General features: G+C 37.7%; 1 protein-coding gene across 17 annotated transcripts in view; it reads right to left on the minus strand.

Annotated features, from left to right (window-relative positions):
• Positions 1 to 1,549: 1,549 nt before the first annotated feature.
• The window catches only part of EZH2 (enhancer of zeste 2 polycomb repressive complex 2 subunit), a 50,411-nt gene continuing 33,719 nt past the window's right edge, over positions 1,550 to 18,241 (minus strand). For all 17 annotated transcript variants that reach the window (XM_075083767.1, XM_075083772.1, XM_075083779.1 and 14 more), the window contains 12 exons: positions 14,831 to 14,922; positions 13,737 to 13,977; positions 13,155 to 13,324; positions 12,729 to 12,823; positions 7,156 to 7,196; positions 5,913 to 6,038; positions 5,323 to 5,501; positions 4,430 to 4,525; positions 3,737 to 3,818; positions 2,851 to 2,931; positions 2,649 to 2,733; positions 1,550 to 1,875 (listed from right to left, as the gene is read on the minus strand). In XM_075083767.1, the coding sequence (XP_074939868.1) occupies positions 1,815 to 1,875; positions 2,649 to 2,733; positions 2,851 to 2,931; positions 3,737 to 3,818; positions 4,430 to 4,525; positions 5,323 to 5,501; positions 5,913 to 6,038; positions 7,156 to 7,196; positions 12,729 to 12,823; positions 13,155 to 13,324; positions 13,737 to 13,977; positions 14,831 to 14,922 (1,349 nt within the window). In that variant the 3' untranslated portion in view covers positions 1,550 to 1,814. The remainder of the gene's footprint in view (positions 1,876 to 2,648; positions 2,734 to 2,850; positions 2,932 to 3,736; positions 3,819 to 4,429; positions 4,526 to 5,322; positions 5,502 to 5,912; positions 6,039 to 7,155; positions 7,197 to 12,728; positions 12,824 to 13,154; positions 13,325 to 13,736; positions 13,978 to 14,830; positions 14,923 to 18,241) is intronic.

Here is an 18,241-nt window from a genome sequence, read left to right on the forward strand (position 1 = left end):
CCATTTTTCCCCCCTTAGAATTTGTGATTTGTTCAGTGTTTGTTTTGGCATGGAGAAAAGGGAGCCAGGCTTCTGTGTTGATACTGTTTTTCTGAGGGAAACTAATTTCTCATGGTTAACAGTTGGGCTGTGATCTACAAAAATGTCTGGGGTTTTTCTGGGTGTTTTTGTTTGTTTTTAAAAAGCAGACTCCCAGCTTGAATTGTGGAGCAGTATTATATGTGATCCAAACTGGTTTGGCAAATGGGGGGGGAGTCTTGTTCCCCACTTGAGATTTTTGCATGGTTGCTATTCCTATTCCAAAAAAACTTTAATTCCACTAAAGATCGCCAGCATGGGTAATAGGAGAACCTTGCAGTTCAATTTTCAAACTGCCTTTTTTGTTAAGATGCTGTTTTGTGTGTTGTTTTTGTAAACCCTTCTAGCAGAAAGCTTTGGTGCTAGTAGGTTTTTTGTAGCAGGATGTAAGAGTGGTATGGTGACAGAAGCAGCAGGCTGAATGATTATCACGTGTGGAAGGCCAGAAATAACTTGCTCTGAGCTGCCTCTCAAAGCCTGGCCTTAACCCATTGCTGGCTAAAGCAGCATTGCTTACTGTACTTTGTATGCTGTCTCTTGCAGAGCTCTATTTTTAAAACCCATCTGCTGTTAATCCAGCTTCTTTAGTCAAGCAGGGAGGAAAAAAGTTTTTAGTTTTGGACTTTTTTTTTCTCCTGATGAGTAAGATGAGGGGTATGAATTCTTAGTTTCTTACTCGGGCCATCACAGAGCATGCTGGCATCTGGGAGCTGACTGCTGCACTTGAGCCAAAGCCATGCTGCCTGCTTCCATGCTCTCTTCATTGCAGGGCCAGTAAGTTGGAGCCTCCTCAATGTAGAACATACACAGCCATTGACAGGTTTTCTTGAAATCAGTTTGGCAGTGGTGCATCCCTGTGCCCACCCTCCCACCCCAAGTGGCATCATATTCTAGTTAGTAGTGCGCTGCAGAGGTCACACTCAGCTGGCAACTCAGAACTAAGTAAGTGGTAGCCCTGTATATGACCCAGACAACTAGCTGTAATCTAAACAATTTTAGATAAAAACATATCTCTTACTACACCTTTTTTATATATAGAAGTGCCAATAAGCAAAAGAGTGGTTGCTTTCAGATAAACAAAAGATACAGCATAAATGGCCTTAGGCTAGTTAATGCAGAAGAGAAATGTATGTATAATGAGCGTTACTAAATTACATGCAGTTGGTATTGTGACAAGTGGTTAGCTGTAGCACCAACTATAGGAGCTTCTAAATGTCAACCACTACTTTAGAGAATGTGAATGTAGCTTCAAGCCAGGGGCACATGAAAACTGCAAGACCATGACTATTTTACTTGGAACTTCAGCATCTAGCGCCTAACAATCAGCCTGACTGAAATCTCCTACACTGTTCACAACAATCTTAATTCAAGTCACATTTAACAGGAACAGAAGTAGACAAAGTATGGAGTTACCTTTGTGCAGAAGTTGAAAGTAAGTATTCACACAATTCAAACTCAGTTCCAGTAAAAATGAAGTTCAAGTATCTTTTATTCAAGGTTGAAAAAAAATGTACCACACCACATTATTGCAAAAGTTCATAGGTACAAAACACTTTGCAGCTGGTGAGAAGGCAATAAAAAGTTTTTTTTTAATTTGTTACTATAAATTACTGTTACAGTACTCTGCAAATACAGAATTTGAAATTGCATCATTTTTATTCTTCTAAAATTGCCCACAGTACTAGAAATTCCTGAAGATAAGGCAGCTGTTTGTTTAAAAGAAGAGGTAGCTGGTGTCAAGGGATTTCCATTTCTCTTTCAATGCCCACATACTTAAGGGCATCAGCTTGACTATATCTGAAATTAAAATAAAAACAAAAACCAGTAACACTGAACATTTCAGCTTTGTTGTTCTGATGTAACAGCACAGCACCACCACAATCTGGAATATTCTCATACTTAGATTTCACATAGTTTCCTCACTAGCTGGGGCCTTTATTCCTTGTGCGAATGTGCAGAACAATGCTGACCGCTCAAGAAACTGCTTTTAGAGGCATCTGACCAAGAGGACACAAAATGATAAAATTCCACACTTTTTTGCCTTGAATGTCACAATGCTAAAGTTCATTTTAGCTAGTGGAAAGCAACGGTACTTCTCAAGGTTGACTTAGACAATATCATCACTGGACAGCTTACTCTTCTTCAGTGAGATGATTTTTAGAGGGAAGTATGAACACAGTCTTAGAGGAGTGCTTGCTAATAACATAAGAATACTACTTGCCCATTTCTGAAGGATGGGAGAGACAACCAATACTGTTACCTCAGAAACCCTACTATGAAGTTTAATATGCAGGTCTGCCTGGAAAAGTTGTGCAGGTCTGTTCTTCTTTGTCACTAAACTTTTCTCTGTACAAGCTGTTGTTCCAAGTTTGCAAGGTCCTTAACTGTCTACTTTGCTCAAGTCAGTCAGTATTTGGCTTTAAAAAAAAAAAAGACAGGGGACTGCTGCTCAGCTGCTGAGACCTGAGGTTGTCAGGTGGCAGGCCCAGTGATAAATTATGAGCTGGGCAGAAATACTGAAAGCTAATCCAGGCTATGATAGGAAGAAGTTACAAAATCTATCTACCAACCTGTAGTCAAAGAACAGTTCTTCACCAGTCTGAATGGCTCTTTTAGCAAATATTCCTATTCTGTGATCACCATTAACCATCATAACTGTTTAAAAGAAATTTAAACATATGTTAACTGAAATACTGATAAAATGCATAGTCTAAATAATTATCCCACAACACTTCACACATTGCTAAAAGCAAGTAAATATAAAACTTTTACCTTTTGCATAGCAGTTGGGATTCACTGAATGGTTTGCAAATCTAATTTTGTTGCCCTTGCGTGTTGCATCAACCACAAAATCTGGGTGGGATGGGGGAAAAGAACAAAACACACATAGGTCACCTAAAAGCAAATTTTTATGTTTAATACCCAGTGTGCTTGGATTTTATCAGCTGGAGAAAGATAACTGCTTATCTTCCATCATGGAAGAGCTGGCACATCGTCCTACGCTAGCTTTGTTGTTCTGCAAGACTCAAAATCTGCAGCCCCACACTGCACATTCCATTTATCTCTGCCAGAGTGGCACTCTCTTAGTTTCTCATTTGAAGTTTCTCTACCTTTATTCCACAAGAGCAAGCGCCATAAATATGCCAAGTCAATATTGGCATAAAGCAGCTTTTGCCCCTGTCCTGCCTTTCAACTAATTTTTAGTATTTCATACTTGACACAGTACAGTCTCTATTTTTCTCTTCAAGTAGCAGTAGCCGCATCTGTGACTTACTTTCTCCCAACAAAAATTACCATCATAACTTACTGCTAATTTAAGTAAGTCAGTTATTTCAGACAATACTTAGCAAGCCTTTTCAATTCTTCAGGCTACTATACTAATGCTTGCACATAACTTTACTCCATGAAATCTACTTCTCAACTCATCCTTTATTTGGCTTCTGTAATAGGCTCCATTGCTACTATCTAGCTGATTAGCATTTAGAAGAAAAAAGCACTAGCTATGAATATTAGGAATCTACATATTGCTAGGAGAAGATATGTGGTAGAAAAACATTTCTTGATGTTGCCTGCTGCCTGCAAAAGAACAGGGCTGAACAAAATGGTGAGCATACGTAGTTTATTTATGCTGCAAGGGTTGTGACTAGTACATACGTACCATTGTTCAGGTTAAACAGAAAGCTGCACATGTATTTGTCGTACACTTTTCCTCTTCTGTCTGCCTCATCCTGAGAAATAATCTGAAAGAGTAATTGTAAATGAGCCCACCTGTCCCCTTCTGTAACTGTAGCAGCTTAAGGTCAAAAACCCCAGACATTCTGAAAGAAAGGTGGGGTTTTTGATTCACTGGGACTGAAAATATTCCCAAACATAAAGTACTGCATTGTTTTCAGCAAGCATTCTGTGCTTATCAAACAACTGTGGCTTGCTCTTATTAAGTTCCTTCAGAGCAGAAGGAAAGAAAGAATTGCTTCTCATTTCAAAATCAAGACCACACACCTGATTCAGGGTTTTCTTATTATTTTAGAGCATAATTTAGTGAAAGCACATATGAACTTCAGTACCGTACTAATTGATTTTGCACAAAATTCCAGGCACATCTGAATTGAAATTACATCTAAGATAAAAATGACACTCCAGCCTCTCATTCTCACAAGAACCTGTGTCAATATTTTTGTGACATTTCAACCATCTAGCTCCCGGGTTTGGAGTCTGGCAGCAGTAGCTGTATACTGAGTCAATCTCATCTCTGTCTAAACATCATACCAAGTTAGAGACAATCTCTTGGTCCCTAGTCAACATGCAGTTTTACCAATTACGCTCATACATAACAAGTGTTCTCTGTCCTTACCTCACCACAGTATTCAGAGATGAACTCATTCTTCTGTACAGGATCTTTGATAAAAATTCCCCAGCCTGCCACATCTGAAGGTGCCAATAGCAAGTGCTGTGGGAGACAAAAGCAAAAAGTTTAGACATGCCTAGCTTGGATTTGTTTTTTTGTTTTGGTTTGGTTTTAATTGTATCACTTAATGAAACATATGCTGAGGCTCCAGGAGAGGACAGATTCTTCTAATCAGTTGCACACTGGAATTACAGCTTGTGGATGAGAAAGTTGTATGTGAAAGAAAAACCACATGAAGTACTTGAAAACCAATAAGAATTTTAGTTAACCTTGAAATGAGAGTTAAAACCACATATAACTAAGGACTTCAAACTAGAAAGGTCTGCAGACAGGAGCCTACTACTGATTAACTCAGTATTTGACTGAACTAGTCTGTGAGAAGATGTCCAGAGCAGAAATAAACAAACAGATAGATGAACCAAGGTTTAACAGCTGACCGGGCTTTTGAGATATCTTCTGTAGATTGTATACAAGTTTGCATGTTAAAATCCACAACTGAAGAAAGAAATACCCAGTACCTACATCTGAGCCAAACTTCATTATCTGACCTAGGGAAGGACTGACGAGCTATCACTTTAAAACAGCAGCCTATTTGCAGATTACAAGTGAAGCCTGAATGGAGAAAAGGAGATATTCTACTTCAGTGTTACACAGAAAACACTAACTAATTGGTACATGACGAAATGAATGCATGCTAATGTAAGCAGCAGCTACCTTCTCCATTTTTGGTATTTTGTTTGACAGCATGAGGGCAAAGAAATTCTATGCTCTGGTGTGAAAATATAAAAACACGTCAAAACCAAGTCAATAGGCATGTAGTTGTATAACTATCTACATACTTTTTTGGATCCTCTCTGAATGCTGCAGTTCTTACAAGAAACATTTTTGCTGTCCCAGTGGTCGGCTGCTCCACATGTTAAACAGAGATCAGGATCACATTCGCGCACAGCTAGGTAACAGGGACACTGCTTAGTGTTGCACTGTGCTTTGCAGCGACATCCAGGAAACCTGTTTTGGCCTACAAAGGAATATATGACAAACAAAAAGGTTTGTCAAACAAAAAAAAAAGGGCAAGTATGAAAAAGGTATATTGTCAAATTAAGACAGCACAGAGTATAGCATATCAGAATATTAAGAAAAAAACATAAGACACTGATATCTGTATAGGACATTTGGAAGTACTGTCTGTAAATTCTTTCCTTCCCTCATTTTACTTTAGCCTTCCTCATCTTTAAGTCTGTTTCTGACTTCACTCAATGGCTAATTAAGAAGGCCATATTAAACTGAACACGTGCTCCCTTCTCACACCATTTGACACAATTTGCTGCTCCTCCAGACACTGTCTGAAGTACAGACTGCCTCCTAGTACAGAGTTAGATGCTGACACAATGAAAGAAATTTATAGATAGCTTTTAAATGTTTTACTTACATTCTGAGCTGCACTGACAAAACTTCTCACAGAAGTTTTGAGCAATTACACATGGGCATGAGCTATCACAAGGCTGGCGTGGATGATCACATGGCTGATAGTTGTAAACATGATTCGATGACCCATCTGAATAAAAATAGCAACATTTTGTGAAGTTGAAAGGTGCAAACGAACAATATGTAGTTCACTCTTTAAAGTAGAAATTCCCTTTTAGCCATTTAACTAAGAATACCCCCAAACTTTAAATAAGAAAAATCCCAAATCTACGATCAGTGGGGTTAAAAAAACCCAAAAGACACCAAACCAGAACTGTAATGTTAGTCAGGTGTTTGTATCGCATTAGTTGCCTGCTTCCTAGTGCACCTCATTCTTCCCATCGCTCAGCTGCTTTGAGTATTCAGAGCTGAAAACTGTTTACTGTGGAAAACTGAAAAACGAAACTACAGTGGTATAATTTCCTCTGTGAACATGTTCTAGAGTAACACTGATATTATTCAGCAAAGTATATTTGCTCAAACACCCAAAGTCATTTTTACTCTGGAGCAACAGTCAACTTTCAAACAGACACAATGACAAAATAATACCTGGTCATTATACCACTGTGCTTTCCAAGGTCAATTTTCCAACACAGACAACACTAACATCTTACAGGCAAGGAGAGAGTACTGGGGTCAAGTCTAGAGCTTTACCTAGAGAGCAACTAGGAGAATTTGGTTTTATATAAATTATATGTTGTTAATACTCCTGAGCTTGTGTTGGGTTTGCATGTATTCGTAAAAATGCTTAAGTTAGCAACCAGCAACCAAAAAAGGAGACGCAAACTGATCAATAATTTATGTTGCTAGAAGTCAAACACTAAAAAAATTTTCAGATAACTATTTTTAAAATAAGCTGTTTAAAAAAAAATGCCGCTCTTTACAGCAGTTCCTATTTTTAATACCATTTTCATCTCTATTTCAATGAGGCCATACTGAAAAGGTTATCAATTCAGCCACATTCCCTTTTTATTAAATTATACAGAGCTCTTCCAGTTAGGTAAACCAAAGAGTACGTTTTGTCCCTACAATATCTGTAATGAGAGCGTACTTCTTCCTTTTTCTTCCCCCTGTAATCTCTATCTCCCCGTGGAATGTATATAATGGCCTAACATTTAAAAAAAACCCAAACCCAAAAAAACAAAACCACAAAAGCAACAGTAGGATCTTAAAAGTTCAGGACATAAATCGAATGGAAAGATGCTAACCCTTTTTCAGCTGTATCTTTCTGCAATGAGCAGCCCACAACCTGCAAAAACACAAAACAAACACAAGAAGGTTGACAGGAACTCCTCTTGCAGTGGGCTGGGAAAGGTAGCTGCATCTTGCACCCACAAGACTTAAAACAGAGAAGTTTCTGGTAACGTGAACATCTGCTAACTGCGCAGAAGTAAGAAGCAGTTGCAGCAGAACTAGGCTATCCCAGTCTCTTGGAGCTGACAAGATCAACTCTCTGCAGGTTGCTCCCTCCCCCTCCCCACACCATTCCTCTGGTCCCAGGATTGTACCAAGAAGCAGCCCCCACCCAGTACAGGCTAGAGAGATGCTTGAATTCAGATGGCTTTAAGGAAAGCCTACAAAGAGGATGCTGCTGGAGCTCCTTCTAGCAGGGGGAAGCAACAGCAGAAGGAAAGATACAGAATTGCAGATATGCAGGGACATGCCTAAATAGGGGACTGAAAGTCTGTCAACTGTTTGCTTCACAGGACCCCAACACCACACTGGTAGTCTCCTACAGATCACAGCCAGGTATTGCCCTTCATCTGCTGGGCTCCAAGTATGTCACCATAGAAGATCGCATCTGTCTGGCACAGCCACACTAATGTGACCTCAGTATTTGTTCCAGTTGGATAGACTTTTCCCCAATTTGTTCTGACTGGTGGTACTGTGCTAAGCCTTTCCCCCTTCAAATCCTATATGCCCTTCTCTTATGTCTTTACAGTTTTCTTTAGTATCCTCTTTCTCTGTTAGCTTAGCTAAGCCCTCCTTTTGCAAGAAGTGGTGTTTTTGTTCTGTGGCTTTGAAAAAAGCAAACAAACAAAAAACACCCAAAAAACCAACCAAACAGATTAAGGATTTGCAAAGTTTACACTTCTTGGAGTTTCTTCAGTATGTCACATGGAAGCATTAAAAGAATACGGGAGAAGCTTCATTCCCTGGACAAATAATATGCTGCTAGCTGCACCTAGCAACCTCACTTTCTCTGCAGATGTACTTAGCAGTCCATGAGTATTTAAATACATGAGTATTTACTCATGAACACATGTACTTAAAAATCCCCAGCACAGAACACTTAGAAAGCTCTTCTGCCCTTCAGTGAATGCAACACTTGGAAGTTTGCACTCTGAAAAAAATACCTCCTGCTGTAACTATTTAAATAGGACTTTTCAGCTGCTACTTCTTTCATAAGAAGTATGATATCCATTTGTGCTTTAACAGAATGGTATTTACCTAAAGCTGGGGGGGCAGATAAGATTCTCTATGCAATTGCCCTTTCAAACCTTTACCATTAGACTTAATGATAGGTGCTTGACAGCTAACTTTCTTACAAGCATTTGAAGGAACCTATGTAAGGTAGAAACACACAGAGGCAGACTTGTCCAAGTATCTAAGGTTGAGGAGAGGGAACAAATCCAAAGACTATCATCAGCATTGCACAACACTAATAAACAGATGACATTCCTATTAAGAGTGACTCGCTCTAGAAAAAAAAAAGGCTACCAATATATATTTATGAATTATGTGACATTGACTCTTTTTAAGATGACAGTTCCCAAATAATTGACTTAAATTACTCTAATGCACAAACTACTTTTCTTTTTTGTCTAGCTGGTATTCATTAAAAAATACGGAATGTGTCACATTCGCTAATTCTTTCACAGAAGCTTGTGTCTCAGCCCAAAATAACAAGAACCTGCCTTCATACCAAATCCTTGAAAGCTTTCTGTGGATAGACTTCTTAAAACATCATTTCATTAGCAATTAGTATGACTTTTTTTTTTTTTTTAAAAGGTAAGCACTATCCTAATACTTTTAAAGTAAAATTCCACTTGCTAACTATTTGCCACCTGAAACTTTTTGGTTTCTATGGGGAATATAGACTGTATGGACAAGGTCACCTGAATAGAACAAATATTGCCACCATCAACAAAGCATTAACACTAACAACACAAAACAGATAAAAATAAATATGGTAGTTGCACTGGCAAAGGCATCAGCTTAGCCACTCTTGTAACAGAGGTTGGTATCATAGGAGGGAGAGACCCTAGCAAGAAAGGAGCTGGAGACATACAATTCAAGCATGAATTGTGGGGAATGACAGAAGACAAGATGAAGCAAGCTGCCAACACAGACCCATTTGACAGGAGGTTTGATTAGCACAATCAAATAGTACATTCATTATCATGTAGCTTTCAAAAACTGCCAGGAAGCCCTGCAAGTTCCCGATTAATGAACAAAGCTGAAGCCTGAATGTATACCATACTAAAGGCTGACTAATTTATCTATCTCCCCTATAATCTGCTATCTGAAGCAGAAACAAAAGGCATGACCTAGTCCCATGCACTAGGAAGCAAACGCAAGGAAAAGAGAAAGTTGAGAAAGCACTTGCAGCTCAAAGCGTCATTAAAAAAAAAAAAAGGCAAGTTGGAAACTCAGTGGCAGTTTTCCAGGCAAGCAGGTGGATTTGTACATCTGGTTGCTGACATCTGCAGGACAGCCAGCTTAGAAGACAAGTGTTTCCAGAAGCATTATGACAGATGCTGTCAAAAAAATTGTTCTCCTCTGCCAGCAACCAACTAGATTTTGCCAGTACTTTTGCACTGGTATCAGTTAATCAGATAGTAGAAACGCATTCTTTGGAAGAAGCTCATTTAATTCCCTGCACACAGATACTTTGCTATCTGAAATAGCACTGACACTGGTTCCAGCCAGGTGTCAGATAAGAATATGAGTGCCAATGCCTCAGCTGCACCTTTTGCCTAGTAACAGTGAGACTTTAAATCCCTGTAAGAAAAGCATCCTGAACTCTAGGCAGAACCACATAAGCTATTCAAACATATGCAGTGAACAGTAGTCCAGTGGAAGGTAGAAACAGGAGGAAGAAAAGGAGAAAATGGGAGAAAAGGAAATTCTTTCAAATAAAGTTTACTAAGTAAACTCGCATGTGAACAGGGGATGAGGGTGGGGAGAAAAACAAAAATTATCAAGAAGCAGCATTGCATGGCCCTACAATCAATAACAGATCCATACCAATCCAGAGGAAGGAGTGTTGATTAGTTAAAGCAAATACAATTTGGCTCCCCACTATGGAAGAAAACTTACATACAGGAGAATGAACAGCGTTGAAGTACTCTCCCTCCAGCATACACTCATGCTTTTCTGAATTATTTCTTTTTCAGATTTCTCTACTGGCTTCTGTACACAGTACTTACTCCTCCAGCAAAGCAGAGTTTTCACAAACTGCCAGGTTAGTCTCTGATACATAGGACAGGTTCTGACGCTTACTGGGTCTCGAAAGAACAACTATATAAGAAGTCCTCTCCTCTCGTTGATCAGCCTTATTATGGCGATGTAACAAAAACTACATTGGAAGGAGGGAGAGAATATCTTTTACTATCCCAAGAGGGGTGTATTCTTGCCAGTTAGTTGCTCAGTATGCCTATACAGGCACCAAGATTGCATGGGAAATAGGCAAGGTCATACAAGAAAATCTGCTATCAAATCAGTTACAAGAGGCCATTAAAAAACAGCTTTCTGCTGCTGCTTTTCTCTTTGGTGAATGCTGCTTTTGCAGAAGGCTGTCTGCCACACATGCATGTGGAAAACCTGCAGACCAGCAAGTCCTTGTAATGGAAAAGTACGAACAGGACAGAAGAGCCTTCTTGGCTCTAGGACTGGATTTACTCTAGGAGTGAGTAAACTCAACTCAAAAAAATGTAAGAAACCAAGAAAGACTTCCAGATGGTTTTCCCAAGTGCCAGTTGTGCAACATCTTTAGAGAATGCTCAGATTATGTAGGCAGGCTAAAGGTTTTCTTTTAAAAAAAAAACAAAAAACAAAAACAAAAAACAAAAACACACACAACACACACACACCCCGAAAACCACCACCACAACAAAAAACAAAACAAACAAACAAAAGAATGAGAAGGATGGAGACAACTTGATTGCCACATATGCTGTGAAATCAAATTTTAAAAAGTTATCCTCTTCCTTCAATGAGTGTTAAAAGAATTAAAAGGCGTTTCAGAAGTAAAAGGCATTTCAAAACTAAATTGCTACCGTAGAAGTTTTTATACTGGCAACTAATAAGAACAAAATAACATCAAGAAACCCCACATATGTGCTTTTATTTATTTGGGAAAAAAAAACCCAACCGAAATAAGTCTCAAAACTCCTCCAAAATAATGTCAACCTGGTAACCATACAATCCATTTCAGCTGCAAATTACATTTAAGCCTTTTAGTTGCTCTTTTCAAATAGATGTAGTGGCACCATTTTTATAGCAATCTGTGTGAATCTCAAAGGAAGCTAATTCCCAACTGCATATTCCAAACTTCCACTACGGCTAATAACTCCAGATTTAAATAGCCAAGCCCACCAAAAGCCCAAAAACTTGAAGAAAACTGCGCCAAGAGCATTAAATCAATAGTTTTTACGGAGAACAGAATCTCTTCCAGATGCTCACTTAATTTAGCTCACATCGGCTGCCTCTATGCTACGAAGCAGAAACATTCTACTCCACGTCAACAGTGTCTTTGAGCCAGTATCAGGAACTTCACTAAGCCTGGAAATAATAAATATACTTAGACAAGCTAAAGCAGAAGCAGGAAGACTTGATGGGAGAAGGACTGGAAGAAAAAGCAGGGAAAAATAAGGAAGGTTAAGGGGAGAAATAAGTACACTTTTTCCATAAAATTTCCTATTGCTTGCAGAAAGAAAAGTTCTTGCTAATTTTCAGTCATCTTTTATCTCCTATGTTTTTATCCCTGGGAATAAAAATACTCAACACAGAGTGACATTTTTCAAACCTCAGGATTCTCAAAGAAAAATGCATTTCATTGACAGACAGTAGCCTCCAAGTTTGCAATTTCAACAGAAACTGTTTCAGATTGTCTTTGTGGCTCCAGCAAACTGCTTGATTTTGTCCTTCATTGCGGCTTCACTTTAAATAATGACTTGTTAACCTGGTTCTTTAGTTGAAGTTATAGTTGCTAATGAAACTGAGGTGCCAAAGGAATACTCTCTCAAAGAAAAAACAAAGGCAATCCTACTAGTTTGCTACAACAATTTTGCTTATTGATCATCTGAATTTTAATGGAATACACTTCACCATAAAAAACCCATGGGTTTTAATTTACAAAACACCATATAATAATTATTGAATTCCATTATAACACTTGTAATTTTAATATTTATTGCTGCAAACAAAGTTATACCGCAATACCTTGAATGTTATAACAAGCTGTGTAGAGTATTTCCAATATAAACTCAGCTCGACTACTTGCAGCAATACACCTACAAGAATCTGCTGACAAGAATCTGGGCTGTTAGAGAGGTTAAAGAGAAGGGAGAAGGGAAGAGAAGTAGAAGGTTGTATTTGCCAATGTGGTAAGGCATTTTTCTGAAACCAAAGCACCATTTTGTTTTATTGCTGCAAATTTCTTTCTTGGAAGCAAAAGGAAAAGAGTTGCATGACTTTTCCTTCAAAATATTTTCTGTTCTGATCCCCTGTATCTCAAATTTGTTGTTATGCTAAGGTTATTCAGTAACAGATTTACCTGTGTTTCCTTTTCTTCTTTCTGGGAGGAGTATCAACATCTTCAGCAGGGACTGGAGCAATAATACTAGATTCCTTTACTCTAAACTCATACACCTAACAAGAGATACCATAATACATCCACGATAAATCTCTCACTAGTGGAAAGCTGCTCATTATCTAAGTTAGCGTTATTTCCTCCAACCAACAACGTACAGATTATATGCAGTCATAGTCTCTTTCCAATACATTTAAAGTTGATTATTTTTGTCGCTTAAGAACAGATATTAAACTGTTAATTTAACAGCTTTAAAACTAACTTTCATATATTCTAGATCATAGCATTGTTATTAATTTTATCTTTTAGTAATAAATACAAGTATTTCTATACTTTAGAAGTTTTAGAAGTAAAATGCTATCATTCTTAGTAAGTAGGTTCCCGTCTTACCTGCCTGCACGTTTTGGTCCCAATCAGTCTGGCAATTGCACAGAAGTTGTCATAGTAGGTGCCAATAAGAACTCTAAACATTGAGGCTTCTGCACCACTCCATTCCACATTCTCTGGAGGCTCAATATTTGGCTTCATTTTTATTGGTGTTTGACACCTAGAATTTGCTTCTGTAATAAATAATTGAGAGTGTGGGTCAATGTAAGGCTATGATTCAAAAATTTACACAGACCTTAAAAATGTCAAATTATTAACTGTAGTTAAAAAATATCCCAGGTTTTTGGCATTGTTGTTTCCTAATCTAAATGCCACAGAACAGCACTTTTCACATACCTCTTAACAAAGTTAAAAATTAGGTAACATCAGTTACTGAAATTACATGATCACCTCTATAAATTGAGACAATCTGGAAATTTTCTTACAGGGTTCTATTTGATTTAATTCATATTATTACTGTCTTTTCACTCATTTCCATACATTCCAAATACATGGTTTCTAGGATCACATGGCTCAGCTTGGGGTTTTTTTTAATCCTTTCACACACTGCGGCTAATTGAATAAAGAAGCATTGACTAGCCTTACCAGAGGAACTGGATGTTTCATCTTTCTTTTCTTCTTCTTCTTTATCATTGTTTTCTCCTCCAGTTTCAGTTCCAGCTTCTCTATCACTATCTGTGTCTTTTGATTCCAATACATTTATTGTCGGCGTGCTGGGTCTGCTGGTGTTGTTTGGAAGTCTTCCCCTTCGGCGGCCACCTGGGCGCTTTGGTGGTGTCTTGATGCGCTCAGCGGTCAAGGCAGCTGCAAACTCCTTTGCACCTTCCTATACATAAAACATTACAATCTTCAGTAAAAGAATCAGCGTTTACACCTGTGGTACAGGATTGGGGGAGCACTCATTCTACTTGCATACTGTATGACTTTGCATTATTCTACAAATTAACCGGGTACACACAAATTACAGTTAGGTGTACTCTAACCATGAACAGTTTCTATTTTCCTAGATGACAGAAAAAAAAATTGAAGGGTATTCTCTGTGGAAAATTCTAAAATACAGGAACTCTTTCTGCACATCGCACTTAAACAATATGCATTCTACATTTTTAAAAATGCAATCACTGGTCATTTTTTTTCTAGTGGAAAGGGGTATGGCAATGTGTAGCAAGTTTTAAGATTGGAAAATTACATGGTTTCTCATTTCATTTAGGGGAAGTATGAAAGAGATTTGATATTACTAAGGATTTCCCCTTATTAATTTCCATTCTGTTTTTTCTTAAAAGCACAAATCCTGGATAGAACCCGCCTTCAGCAAACTAAAAAGCCTTTATAATTTTAAGTTGTGATATAACTTACAAGACAGCTAAGTTTTTTAAAACCCAATTCTTTGACTAAATTGGACACAATAGCAGCAACACGTTATTAGGAGGTAATGATCCGTCTTCCCTACAAATATTTCATGCTACATGTAATAGTGCTAAAAATTCTTACTGAGACTTTCATTTGATGATTTTAAGTTAACTCTCTTTCACACAAACTGAAGATGACACACTTGACTGCAAGTGGCCCACAATTATATGCACTATCACAGATCCAGCATATCCTTACACTAAGTGTAGCTTGCTACACTGCAGCTAGCACTAGCACTTGGTGAGTTCCAACACATGAAATTATCTTACCAGATGTTGATAACAGTGCGGTCCACAAGGCTTATTATCTAATGCTGTTTCTGTATTCTTTCGTTTATAAGTATTAGGAGTTGCATGGAATGCTGTTGAACCAAAACACATTTGTAAGTTTTAAAATACAAATACATTAAATATCTAACCCTAAAAAGTATCCAAAACACAAGGTTTACCAAGACTTTACTAAAACCAGAATAAAAATTATAACAAATGGAAAAAACCCACAAAATAAACCCTATCTAGTGACATTTGACTTGCCACTTAAATACACAGAGACAGCACACGTGTACGTTTTGCATATGTCCATTTACGTCAGCAAGACAATAATGACATTTGTTTGATGTATCAAGGAAGAACTTGCTATATCTCCCTTCCCAACAAGCAGAACAGACTTTACTTCTGTTACCATGTTAAACAGAATTATTGAGCGCTTCTCCTAATGCATGATCATCTCTGATTGAGTAAGATTCAGGCGTTCAATTTCTACCTTGTCAAAAAATCCAACCCCACAAACTTTGGAAAGGTAACGGATCCGCTGTTTTTGTTAGTAAGAAAGACACACAAGCATTTTTACTCTATTAGTTTATCAGCACTCCAACTAGGCTGACAGGTGATAAGAGTTCAGTTCCTATATACCAGCTGCAGGGTAAAAATAAGTTAACATCACACAGTCACTATGGATCAAAACAATCACAGTTATGTCTGCAACTTGCAGAGAAGTGTCTGCTCGTGTACCTGATTGTATAAGTTGCAGAACGGCGACTCAGAACAGAGCAAAACTGGGTATGTTACAAATGCAACATGAGCACTTTCATAACAGGATGGTAGAGTGTGCTGAAAATCAAATAATAAATTCTATAATGTTATAGAATGTGTTAATGACAGTACCACATGGGAACCTCAGGGAAGCAGTGTATTCTTCCAAGGTTTTCTTAAAAAGGTATAAACAATATAAAAGTGTCACTGATTAAACATCGCATTACTTTCTCCAGAGAAATATATTACATTTTATAAATCTGGAAATACAAAAAACCTTCAGTTTGCCACATATAGACATAGAGATTTGTAAAAATTATTTACAAGTATAGGAATGTAATTTGTGCATATTGTTGCTATTAGCATTCTTTCTTCACCCATATTCCAGTTAAAAGCTTTCATGTGTTACATCGCTTCTCATATGTTTCACATATCTTTGAAGTGTTCATGTATTCTGTACGTAAAAGATGTTATATAACAAAGAAACCTTGCAATTTAATGCCAAGTTCTTCCAACTTTTTCAAAACAATGAGGTGATCAGAGCCCCCCACCCAAAAGTGTAGGGGGAAAAAAACCCACATTTTTCAACATTGCATCTTTAAATTTGCACGGTATACTATTTCACTCATTCAAGTTTTTTCTTTTCACGTAGCTGTTTTGCCCTCACTTCATACCACAAGGAAAATAATTTTGCAACAATGCAAAAGAACAGTAAAACATTTGCAAGCCATGATCCATATCAGACTGCTGCAATGTGCAGAAATCAAAACTATTCTTTTGTCACTTGCAGCTGCAAACATTTCTCTCTAAAGTTCATTTGTGTGAGGTCCTAAAATGAGTGTTTATTTTTTTAAAACTGTTTTCCTTTAGACAATGAAGACATGTGTAGTTTGTAATGCAGTGAAACAAATCAATGTTTGACTTTTTAAACCAGTGAGACCTCAAAAATACACTATATCTGACACTTAATATTAGAATTGTGTCTTGTATTCTACTATTTAAAAAACACCCAACACAGTATAGTACTGACAGCTATAGTCAGAATCTACCACCACTGTTGCAAGATATTTTTTGGGGAGGCTTATTACAAAGAAAGGACCCAGGACAAGAATAAAACTGCTTGTATAGCTGTATTATGAATATTGCAATATCAGTAGTAATTTGTTTTCAAAATCAAAGATGACTTTGCAGAATTTCCTAAATAACTGAACTCAATATTTCTTCAATAATTTCCTTAAAAAATTTGTTCAAAAACTGCTTCACTGAGCATGTTTTCTGTCTTTGAGATTTATTACCTGTCTCATTCCCATTGGGCTCAATTCCCATATTTTTCGTAATGTGAAAGTACACAGGCAACCGTTTAGCCTGAAATGTACATTTGCTTCACAGTCAAGCTATTTGGGAAATTCTCCCTACCTGATATTTTTCCTTCTTCTAAATTCTTTGTTAGTCCAGACATTTAGGCATAATTCCTTGCTGTCAGCAAATGAAGTCGGTACACAAGTTTTTTCAGTAATGTCATCACCTGCACATAAAGGGATTGCCAGGTCGTCAAGGGGACTTGACATGTTAAAAATCTAATGATAACTTTTCCAATATTTAACCCAAATATTGTAGAATAAAGATTTAAAACTACATAAAATAGGCTAATCTTAACAAAAATGGAATCTAAGGGGAATTACAAAAATCAAAACCAGACCTAATAGAATTCCTGGGTATTTTTTTAATTCTCTAAGCCTTCTCCAGAGATTTGTGCCTTTCAAAGTACAAATCCAATCACTGTAGCTCACCATTTTACCAAAAGTAATTAACCAAAAATGTCATCTGCAGAAGCCAGGACATCATCCTGTAGTGCTTAGCAACTGTATGAAGTAGACATAGGGGCAACTAGTTAGGGTTCTAGTAGAAATGTTATCAATTTTTTAAAAATTTAAATTGTTGCAGAGACACTGAAAATTGCTAGTGCAGCCTTCCAATAACCAGAGTAGTCTTTTTTTTGACAAGTTACTTATTCCCAGCAATGAATCTGGTGGATTTTGACCAGCAGTCTTAAAACTTCACAGAAAGCAAAGAGGTCATACAAGTGACTGTTTTTAACACATAAATTCCTAGCTCTAGACAGACACACCGACAGACGCACCGACAATCCTCTTTCTTTGGTGTTACTACAGACAAAAGCAGAAGGAAGCAATGCATCCAAAGCAGTGACCAGTCATTGTGCAGGTGGGATCTGGGTACCTCTTCAGGGAACGGTGACTGAAGCAGAGTTTACTACACTCGGTGTCCTGTCTGGAGGCTACACAGTAAATGCATAAATCAAGCTTCAGGAGAGCTCTTTGCAACGATCAAGTATCAAATATATTTTTATTAGTGACAGTGCATGTGCCGTGCAAGTTGTCCTGAAAAGCATTAGCATAATTGCCAATTTCACATTCCATCTTGACACAAAGGTACACCTTGAATGCCTCCACAGTTGTTCTTCCCTCTTTCTGCTATGCCCTGAAAACCTGAAGAGATGACTTAAAGTTTGGGCCTTTTTAAGTATGAGGCATGGTTTAAAATGAAGCATTGTCGGACATACACCACTTTGGAAAGAATACCGACTTAAGGAAATTATCAAAAATAACCACCAAGAACTTGGGCAATCTT

The sequence above is a fragment of the Phalacrocorax aristotelis genome, chromosome 2 (assembly GCF_949628215.1).
Source record: "Phalacrocorax aristotelis chromosome 2, bGulAri2.1, whole genome shotgun sequence".
NCBI lineage: Eukaryota > Metazoa > Chordata > Aves > Suliformes > Phalacrocoracidae > Phalacrocorax > Phalacrocorax aristotelis.